The sequence below is a fragment of the Triticum urartu genome, chromosome 2 (genome assembly GCF_003073215.2).
Source record: "Triticum urartu cultivar G1812 chromosome 2, Tu2.1, whole genome shotgun sequence".
Taxonomy (NCBI): domain Eukaryota; kingdom Viridiplantae; phylum Streptophyta; class Magnoliopsida; order Poales; family Poaceae; genus Triticum; species Triticum urartu.
In genome coordinates this window covers 742,786,434-742,797,594 of record NC_053023.1, presented here as the reverse complement: position 1 = coordinate 742,797,594, position 11,161 = coordinate 742,786,434, and the positions used below count along the sequence as shown (strand labels likewise).

Sequence of the window (11,161 nt, the reverse complement as noted above, 5' to 3'; positions counted from 1 at the left end):
AATGACCAGCAACATGTCAGAGCTGTACAATGGTGTTCTTAAAGGGGTGCGAGCACTGCCTATCACAGCCCTAATTGAAGAAACTTGAAACCGAACCCTGTCATACTTTGCAGACAGGGTCACCGTCGCCAAAGCACAAGTTGAATTGAACAAGCCATGGTCCGAAAAGATGCAAAGACATCTGGACGAGAAAGCAAAGAAGTCCCAAAGTCATGGCTGCAGGAAAGTGAACATCTGTGTATGCTGAAATAAAAATGCACCAGTCAGGAACAATTTTTCCCACCTATATCTCCCGCCATACTATCCTGCTCCACTCTTTTGCTTATGTTAGGCCGAAATGATTTTTTTTAATTTTGGCTGATGAATACTGTGCAACCATTGCCCATCTTAGACATTGAAAAAATATATTTTCAGGCAACGCTTTCCCCTCAATATTTTCCCGCCAACGCTTTCCCTCCATATGTTCCCGCCACCCGTTTCCCGCCAACCCCTTCCCGCCATATCTTCCTGCCACCCGTTTCCCGCCAACCCCTTCCCGCCATATGTTCCCGCCAACCCTTTCCCGCCATACCGCAGTCGTTCTTTCCCACCATTTTCTCCTCTCTACCTATAAAACCCCCTTCAGACGGAGGTTGATAAGCATTCGAGTGTAGTGTAGGCGAGATGTCCCATTATCCTTTCGATCGTAGTTTTCACCCTGGGATGAGCAGCACTCTTCTGAGGCTAGCTACCGATTTCAGGATGGACAATAGGATAGTTCCATGAGACGAACTCATCGGTAGTGACACCATAATGAATGAGTTGGCTCACCAATTACGTAGGTCTGGGTGGCCTGAAAGGACCTATGAGGAGGTATGCAAAGAACTTCTTAGGTTGAATGCAAGGTGGAAGAAGGTAGTGGAGCCGAAGAGTGAAACTTTAGAAGGACTACAGAAGAGCATCCATTTTTATGGACTGAGGAGAGTGAGGACGAAGATGATATCTTCATGTCGCCGCTTCCGGGTTCTACATCGTCAAAGGGCAAGAGTTCTGCATCGTCCAAGGGCAAGAGTACTGCATCCTCGAAGGGCAAGAGTTCTTCATCGTCCAAGGGTAAGAGTTCTGCATCCTCGAAGGGCAAGATTTCTGCATCGACGGAGGATGACGATGATGCCTTCATGTAGTTTTTAAGTTGTATTCCAGTTGTACCGTTTAATTCAGATGTACTTGCATTATTAGTTTGTACTCTCTTATTGTAAGGCATTATGTTCTATCTTAATTTCATTTTGTAGTTGTTGCACGATGTTCGATAATTAGTGGAGGGAAAGAAAATGCCACTACTTTATTCTAAAACTATATTTTTTTCCATCACGACAAGGTACAACTGAAAATAAGATACAACACGACAAGGTACAACTGAAAATAAGATACATCGTAGAATTTAAATAAAGCTACATTTAACTACTGAAATAAAGCTACATTAAACTGCAGAAATAAAGATACAAATGATTGCGAAATTTAAAATACAATCACAGGAATCTACTGAGTCCAACGCGGATATTTTCCTTTTCCATCGCCAGCTTCTTCTGCTGCCTTGGCCTGACGAGCCCTTTCTTTCTTTCTCTGCCTCTCCGCCTCACGAGCCTCCTTTCGCTGTCGTTCCTGCTCCTCCATGCGACGAGCCTCTTCCCTGTTTTTCTTTCCTAAATCCTGAAAAAACCGGTGTTGCTCCGCATAGTATTCTTTTAACTCTCTCTCTTGCTCTGCTTTCTCCTCAGCTTCCACCTTCTCGCGTCGCTCTTCCGCATAGAAACTATTCCACGCACGGCGACTTCTTTCACGAATCTCAGTCACTGCCCAAGCCGGCATCTCCGTGTCAATCCAACGATAGTACATGCACAGAGGCGGAGGAGACTACAACAAGAAACCAGAATGTTATTGAAGAATCTATCAAAATACCAACAATATCTATTTGTGATGGTTAAAGCATACCAGAGGCTTGTCGTACTTTGAAATAGCTATGGGTGGATCTTCCTCATAATTGGCGCACATGAAAAACTTCATGCCCAACCAATCTGAAAAATCCGTAACCTCCTTCACCTTGCAAAGATCGCCACACCAACACCGCAGGACTGCCACCCCCGGAGGCAAACTTGCATTCTTCATTTTCCTCGGCCTAATGCTTTGATCCGAGCAAGGCAAACTCATACCGACTGAAAATATGTGTTACACACTTTGCGCAGTGCCGATTTCGAGGATGGCTAGCCTCGGTGTCTCCTTTTATAAGCTCAGACGATAAATGATGGCGAGAAAATTAAGCGGGGATATTTAGGATCCCTGTAGTGTCGGCACAACAGCTTCCCGCAGCATCGGAATCCCAGTGCCATCGCATCCGGAGAGGCAAAAGAAGTAAAGGCAGGACTGATTCCTGGGCGAAAGAACCAAAAGCGTCCATATTCCCACGCGTCGGAGTAACCGTCGTCAGTGTCGCTGTCGCGCCTCGGAATCAGCGCCGTTTGCGCACTGTTGCGCGTGCAGCAGCACAACACATGCCGCCTCGGCTGGTGGCGGCGTGGCCCACCTGCTGGGCCCGCGCGCAGCAGGCCGTGTCGGCCGGGGAGCGACAGCAGCAGCGGCGGCCGCCTCACCTGGTGGCGGCCAGGCCCACCTGGCGCGGCCCGTTCCGTCGCGGCACGCTGCACTATGCAGAAGCCGTTGTGCCCCGCGCGGCCGCCTCCTGCGGTGGTGGCTGGGCCCGCCGCCTCATGGCGTGGCGGCAGGTGACACGTGTCGCCTGCCGCCACTTGTGAGGGGGTCTCTTTTGTCAATTTCGTCTGGAGAGGGTCTCGGCAATTCCACTGGGCAGAGGGTCTCTTTCAACAAAAAAAAACGGTTTGCGCAAACGGGCGCATACCCCCGCGCTTGCTGGGCTGGCCTGTTTCATTTTTTTCTTTGGTTCAAAACCTGCAGTAAAAATGATGTTTTTAAGGTTTCGAACTCAAGATCCCTCATTTAAAGATGCAGCACACTAACCACAAGGACAACGAAGAACTTATGTCTAACATTTCTTTTTTTTCTTTTATTTCTTTTAGATCACGATCTCACTGGTTCGCTGATTTCTGGGCGGGTTTTTTCTCTTTTTTTTCTTGTTCCTTTATTTACTTAAATGCGCGAACGTTTTTCCAAATACGTAAACTTTTTTTCCAAATTCCATGAACTTTTATCAAAATCGACGAACTTCTTTTCAAACTTGATGAACTTTTTTTCATTCGATGAACTTTTCTCAAATTCGGTGAAATTTTTTCAAAAATTGACACACTTTTTTTCTAATTTGATGAACTTTTCTCAAAGTTGATGAACATTTTTTCAAATTTCGATGATCTTTTTTAAGATTCAATGAACTTTTTTCAGAATCGATGAACTTTTCTCAAATTTGATGAACTTTTCTCAAAGTTGATGAATGTTTTTTCAAACTCGATGAACTTTTTTGAAATTCTTTGAACTTTTTTCAGAATCGATTAATTTTTTTTCAAAGTCAATGAACTTTTTTTAAATTGGATGAACTTTTCTCAAATTCGATGAACTGTTTTTCAAAACGATGAATGTTCTCAAATTAGTCAACTTTTTTTCATATTAATGAACTTTTTGAATATGTGAACGTTTTCTAATTCGTGAACTTTTTTTGAATAGACTAATGTTAATTTGCTTGTTCATGATTTTTTAAGAAAATCATGTTTATCCAAATTGACTTTCCTTCTTTTAAAAGAAAATCATGTTTATCCATATTGTTATCAAATAATAGCAAAAATATAATTGATACACAGATAGCGCGGCTGCTATCATTCTTATAATGTTCGCGCTGAAATGAGACAGAACTATGTGGCTAGTCCAGTGGTTCGCAAGATGCTTGAGGAATCTAGTGTGCGGGTTCGATTCCACGTAGGACATCTTTTTTGAGCGTTTTTGGTTTTTGGTGTGAGCAGCGAGCGCTTCCGTTTTTGCCACGTAATGGGCCAGCCCATATCAGGAAGCGCGTGGGCGCCAGAAACTCCAGCCGGCGCTGAAGGCGCCGGTTAGGAGCTCTCCTATATCTGTCTGTAGGGTGGTCCAAACTATAGCTGGCCAAATGGGCCATGCTAACTGGGCCGGCCAGGTAGCTGGTGTGAGCAGCGAGCAGCGAGCGCTTCCGTTTTTGGTTTTTGGTGTGAGCAGCGAGCGCTTCCGTTTTTGCCACGTGATGGGCCAGCCCATATCAGGAAGCGCGTGGGCGCCAGAAACTCCAGCCGGCGCTGAAGGCGCCGGTTAGGAGCTCTCCTATATCTGTCCGTAGGGTGGTCCAAACTATAGCTGGCCAAATGGGCCATGCTAACTGGGCCGGCCAGGTAGCTGGTGTGAGCAGCGAGCAGCGAGCGCTTCCGTTTTTGGTTTTTGGTGTGAGCAGCGAGCGCTTCCGTTTTTGCCACGTGATGGGCCAGCCCATATCAGGAAGCGCGTGGGCGCCAGAAACTCCAGCCGGCGCTGAAGACGCCGGTTAGGAGCTCTCCTATATCTGTCCGTAGGGTGGTCCAAACTATAGTTGGCCAAATGGGCCATGCTAACTGGGCCGGCCAGGTAGCTGGTGTGAGCAGCGAGCAGCGAGCGCTTCCGTTTTTGGTTTTTGGTGTGATCAGCGAGCGCTTCCGTTTTTGCCACGTGATGGGCCAGCCCATATCAGGAAGCGCGTGGGCGCCAGAAACTCCAGCCGGCGCTGAAGGCGCCGGTTAGGAACTCTCCTATATCTGTCCGTAGGGTGGTCCAAACTATAGCTGGCCAAATGGGCCATGCTAACTGGGCCGGCCAGGTAGCACGCAGGCCCGACACGACCCAGGCACAGCACGGCCTGGGCTAAACGGGCCAGGCCTGGCATGCGGCACGCCATGGGCCATGCCTGGGCCTGGAGGCTAGGCACGTGGGCCGGCACGGCACGACCCGTTTTTAGTTTTTTTAAAAGTATAAATATATATGTCCTATATAAATACCGAATACCCTAATATGTTTAATATTTTCATAGTGCATGCGTATTTTATTAATGCTTGAATCTAAGTAGTAGTAGTGTTATAGTGTATTATTTGTATTTTTTATCCTTTTGTAATTATAGAGTATGTCTTGTATTCTTTTATTCTTTCAGATAGGAGTTTTAATGATGTACATGTGCTAATAAAACTCTAGATTTATCTCACATAATAGTCTACCAGATTTTGCAATTTTCTACATTTTTGGCCTTTTTTTGCTGTTTTCAGAGGTATTACGAAGAAAAAGAAAAAAAATCACGCCAGACGAGTCAGCGTCCTCCAACGGGCCGGCGTGCCTGAGCGTGCCGCGTGCCGGCCCACGTGGCCTACGTGTCGTGCCTGGGCTGCTAGCTCCCGCCCGTGGGCCGGCACAGCCGACCCGGTTACTATTCGTGCCAAGACGGGCCGTGCCGTGCCAGGCACGTTTACGCCGTGCCGGGCCGGGCCGGCCCGTTTGGCCAAGTATGGTCCGGACGCGTTAATCCAAACCCAGACACATAAGACTTCGACACCCAGGCCCATCCAAAACCCCTTCTGGACACTGCTTGTCCACCCTCCTCATTTTCTCTTCTTACTTGTTTCTCTCTTGCCTTCGCCGCCGTTCCACCACATCGGCCGCCACGTCAAACCCCTATCGGAACTATACGTCTTCGTCACCTCCAGCGCTCCAGCAAGGCTTCAACCCTCTTCTCCTCCGTCGCCTTCAACCCCTGTCCTCCGACCGCCCCGCTGGGTACCATCCGCTCCTGCTATACTCACCATATCCGGCAACTGTTTGATGAATCATTGGAGCTAAAAACAGTTCCCTTCTTCTTTCTAGCAATGGATTCCGACTTGGAGTACATATACAAGAAGTATGTTGAGTCGTCTGACGGCTCGTCGGATGAGGAGGAGTACTCCGATGATACGACGATGATGCAGGTGGTCCTTGAAAACGTGGTGCGTGCAGACGATCATGTTCTCAATTTCAAGGGCTCGATCAAGGGTCATCGAGTGCTCAACCGCAACAGGGCACGCGGCCATTTGACACTGATGGCCGATTACTTTGCCTCGATGCACTCTCCGCTGACCATTTTTGCCGGCGTTTTCGGGTGCGCAAGATTGTCTTTGATCGTTTGTACCATGGCGTCCGGTGCTATGATGACTACTTCATCCTGAAGATGGATGCTGTGGGAACGATTGTGTTCTCTGGTTACTAAAAGTGCACGGCCGCACTCCGGATGCTTGCATATGCCACGGCCGGTGATTCATGTGACGAGTACCTACGGATGTCTGAGAGCACATGTGGAGATGTTGTGGTCAGGTTTGCAATTGTCATGGTTGAGGTGTTCGAACCTCAGTATCTGAAAGAACCAACCGTGGGAGACATTGACAGGCTCTTGGCAATCTCAGATGCAATAGGGTGACCAGGTTTACTTGGATCTCTTGATCGCGTGAATTGGAAAAATAAAAGAACTACCAGCAGGCTTTACAAGGGCAATATCAGGGTCATGTTAAGAAGCCCATCATAATTCTCGAAGCAGTTGCATCACATAATCTTTGGATTTGGTACGCTTTTTTTGGCATACCCATGGACATCTCCGACGAGTGATAGAGTAACAGATTAATAGATTTTGCACTTTTGCATGTTTTGTATCAATTTAAGGTTTAATGTATTATATATGGATGCAAGGAGCAAATTTAAGATGTGTTCGGTCACTAGGCGCACCCACGGGAATTTGAAGGCCTGCATTTGCTGTCCACGGCCGTATACACTCTAACTGTGGTACGATCTCCACTGTCATGGAGTTCTGACGAAATATAAATATTATTCCCTCTGTTTATAATGTAAGACGTCTTTGAACACTAGTATAGTGTTATAAAAAATCTTATATTATGGGATGAAGAAAGTAATACTTATTATTTTACCACAGATGTCACGTTAACGGTGTCGAAATCTGAATCGGCACCAAGAATTAATGGACACGGTACCATGTGCAATCCAACGGATACAGAGCATGTGCACCGTACCTCAACTCAACGAGTACAAGCTAGCCAGGCTGCTATACAACTGTGCATTGCCCTTCCTTTTTGTCTGCATGCATCCACCACGACACCGGCCGGCATGGCATGTGGAGCCAGTTAATCTCGTTCGTCTGCCTCTGCCAACCAAATTGGTTTGCAGTCTCAGGCAAACAGCATCATTCAGAGCGCGCTAATGAAGCACGAGCATTCATATTCACGGCTCGCTGACCTGGTTCGATTTGGACGCTTCCGTAACTGCTCGAAACCTGCTCTAGTCTCGGCGTGTTAATTTGCTACTGTAGTTGACGCCGACGCGCAACTGAACAACGGAAAACACATACGCTGGCACCGGCAAGCGACAATCGCCATCACCGTCCCACTCGCGTCTCCTCATCGACACTGAAAACAGAGGTAAAAAAAGCTGGAAGGCTTTTCGTGCGAAATCATCGAGCTCTCGACTCCACTGCCGTGTGGATTTGGTCACGGCACACGAAAAGTTGGTCATGGTTCCGGAAGAAATTGCGATGAACAAACGATCATGAATGAATATATCAACAGACACAATCCAACAGCAGAGCCTGAATTTAAGAAATCTGAATATCGATGAAAATATCAACAATGGTCGAATAGTACGATCTCAATACAGGCCAAGAACTAGTAATAGTATACGGTGGGTAGTACTCCTGCTAACAAAGAACCAAAAGAACAGTAATCGACCGATCGATAGTATGTGCAAAGCTAACAAGGCAGTACCAGATGCGAAAATCTCTACTACCAAGATCTACATGCTAATGGACGGACCACGGCGGCGACGCAGAGCAGCAGCATCCCGCAACCAACCAATCGAATCGAGAGAAGAGATGAGATCAGATCCCCAAACGCAACGCACGGCACGCACCAAGGAATCAAATCGAATCGAACCGATGGCGGAATCAGAACCAGACTTTGCAGTCGGTGGGCTTGAATGCGGGGGCGGCGCCTGGGGCGGGGAGGGAGAGCGGGCAGCTGATCCTGGCGCGGGGCCCGGGCACCTTGAACGCCCACACCTTGACGCGGAGCTTGGCGTTGAGCTTCACCTCCACCTCCACCGCGCCTCCCGCCAGCTGCGTCCGGAGGTTGGCCTGGGTCACGTCCCCCTCCAGCACCTGCTGGCCGCCGAACGCCGGCTTCACCTCCGTGGACGCCTGGTGGCCCTGGAAGAAGGGGTCGAGGGGCGCGAACCCGAAGCGCTGGCCGTCGTAGAGCGCGAGGGCCTCGACGTTGTCGTAGTAGAGCCCCACCCGCTTGTTGGGGTTGCGCACCGTCATGGCGAGCGTGAGGTTGTACTGGAGCAGCGCGGGGCTGGCCGGGGTGCCGAGCGCGAACTGGGCGAGGGAGGCGGAGTCGACGGTGGCGGCGATCATCTGCGGGCGGAAGACGAAGTAGAGGATGAGGGCGAGGACCCCCGCGGTGACGAGGAGCGAGACGAGGATGCTGCAGAGGCAGCTGAAGAGCCCGCACGCCAGGCACTTGAACGGGCAGCACAGGCACGACGCCGCGCGGCTCCCCGAACCCATCCCGTCGAGAGCTGGTGGTGGACGACTGCGGCGGCGGCGGCGGCGGGGAGGAGCGAGCTAGCTAGATTGTGGGTTGGATTGGATAGTGGATTGTGGCGAGACAGGTAGTATATAAGTAGAAGAGATTGGGGGACGCGGTTGGATAAGCGCGTGGAGGCGACGACTCTTTCTTCCTTGTTGCCTGATGATTGTGCCAGGATTTTCTTCCTTGTGAGTTTTTGTGGGATTTGTGATTGGAATCGCTCGCGGTGATTTGTTGAAGGTTTTGGCGTGGAAGAAGACGTTGGGAGGGCGCCGCCGCCGTCTCCTGGCGTTGCTGCGTGCGAGGTCAATCTGGTGGCCGGGGGTATTCTGGTCATTTCTCGTGGGACTCATCTCACAGAGGGCAAAGATCAATGTCCAAACTAAAGATCAATCAGGCCAACTTAACCGATCCCCTATCCGACGCTAGAGAAGTAATTTCTGCTTGTACTTCTTTAATCGGCACTAGTCCTGGCCATGGGAAGCCCGGCCCGGCCGGCCTGGCCCGAAAAAGCCCAGCCAGGCCCAGCCTGATGTTGCTTCCGGGACGGGCTCGGACCTAGATTTTGAGCCCGATGACCGGGCCGGGCCTGTTGTTTTTGCATTTTTTTAAGGGGCCCGGCCCGAGGCCCGTCGGGCTTTTACATGTTCGGGCTAGGCTTGGGCCCAAAAAACAGGCCCGGGCCCGGACCTAGGTTTTTGCCTTGGGCTTGGCTAGGCCCGGCCCGGCCCGAGGTTTGGCCAGGTATAATCGACACCTAGTCGATCCCCTGAACCGAATAAAGAAGGATAAATTTTACTCCACCTCCTATTCGGCGCCTACATTTATTCCGCCGCTCCCGCTCAGTGGAAAAACTCAACCTCTCCCACGCCTCTCCCCGCCATAGCCTCTTCACCGGCGCACCTCCCGGCTACCATCCCCCGGCCACATCCAAATCCAACATATCTGAAGATGTACTTTCGCTGGCGCTTTCAGATGCACACAAGTCCTTTTCCGACCATTGCAAAAGCTGTTGAGAAGTATGATGACTGGTTTAAGCTTCAAATAAATGCAAGCGGAGAGATAAGCGCAACTCCTTCGATGAAGTGCATTGGGGTTGTTTGAGTATTGGCATATGGGGTTCAGCCGATGCGGTTGACGACTATGACCGCGTTGGTGAAGGCACAATCTTGGAGGCCGTTCGAAGATAGACTAAAGCAGTGATCGATGTTTTTGGACTGGAATACTTGAGAGCACTCAACGATCATTCTTGAGGCACTTGCAATGAAGGATCTTTACATATGGCGTTCACTCTTTGGTTTCCCCGACTCTCACAATGACTTGAGTGTGCTGTCGAGATCACCACTGTTTTCTAGGCTTATTATAGGAGATGCTCATGCTTGCAAGTATTCGGCCAAGGGGCACAACTACTCGATGGGTTACTGCCTCGCGGATAGCATCTATCCCCCATAGGCCATATTAGTCAAAACAATTTCGTGCCCAAAAGGTAACAAAAATATTCACTTCGCCCAATGTCAAGAAGCGGCTACGAAAGATGTGAAGAAAGCCATCGGTGTACTTCAGCCTAAATATAACTGTGGATAAAAGAGTTGATGTGTGCATAACTCTTAATACTCTTGTGGAGGCATTAACTGAAAAAATACTTGTTAGTCGGGGCTGAAAAGAGTGACAATTTCCAATACTTGGTGGATAGGTTTGTCAACTAGTGCAAGGATGGAAAGAGAAAATGTTATCCATTGGTGGCAAAGAAGTTCTACTTAAAGTTGTATCCTAAGCTCTTCCGACATAAGCAATGTCTATATTCAGGATTCCAAAAAATACATGCAAACGAATCATGGATGCAATAGCACAGTGTTGGTGGGGTGATGACGTCAGAAATAAGAAGATGCACTGGTTTGCCTACTGGAAGTATGTGTTCCAGAATCTAGAGGTGGAATGGGGTTAGGGACCCTCACTGTTTCAACCTATCAATGCTTGCGAAGCAAATTTGGACATTAATGGAGGCATCAAATAGCTTGCGTGAATGAGTGTTGAGGAGCAAGTATTATCCTGATAGTAAGATTCTTAATGCCAAACTTAAATAGGGCTCATCTTTCGCGTGGTAGAGTATATTGTGTGGTCTCAATACTGTTAATAAGGGGGCGATCTGGCGCGTAGAGATTGTCAACAGATTGAGATATGGGAGGACACATGGCTGCCATATATTAATACTGCAAGGGTCTTGACGCCCAAAGGCCATTGCTTACTAAGATATGTCCATGAACTAATTGATCGTGGTACAGGGACATGGGAGGTACAGGGACATGGGATGTTGATTTCGTTCGAACCATTTTCTAGGAGTTTGATGCACACCAAATATTGGCTATTCCTTTGAGTCGGAATGGCATGGGTGATTTCGTGGCATGGAAATATAACAAGAATGAGCTCTTTTCATTCCGCTCTACTTACCGCATAGAGTGGGAATCGACTTTTGGCGGCTCCATGAAAAGAATGGATGGGTCTCAGTCATCATATTTAAACTTGGTTTGGAGAGATGTGTGGAATTGCCT

General features: G+C 48.7%; 1 protein-coding gene across 1 annotated transcript; it reads right to left on the bottom strand.

Annotated features, from left to right (window-relative positions):
* Positions 1-7,613: 7,613 nt before the first annotated feature.
* On the bottom strand, positions 7,614-8,823 carry LOC125540403 (NDR1/HIN1-like protein 10). The gene has a single exon (XM_048704015.1). It carries the CDS (start codon positions 8,588-8,590, stop codon positions 7,967-7,969), a length of 624 nt encoding a protein of 207 aa, XP_048559972.1. The 5' UTR covers positions 8,591-8,823; the 3' UTR covers positions 7,614-7,966.
* Between the last annotated feature and the right edge of the window lie 2,338 nt (positions 8,824-11,161).

Bases quoted from the DNA above. Each gene is read 5' to 3' on its own strand.
- LOC125540403 (XM_048704015.1), bottom strand. From the start codon at position 8,590: ATGGGTTCGGGGAGCCGCGCGGCGTCGTGCCTGTGCTGCCCGTTCAAG.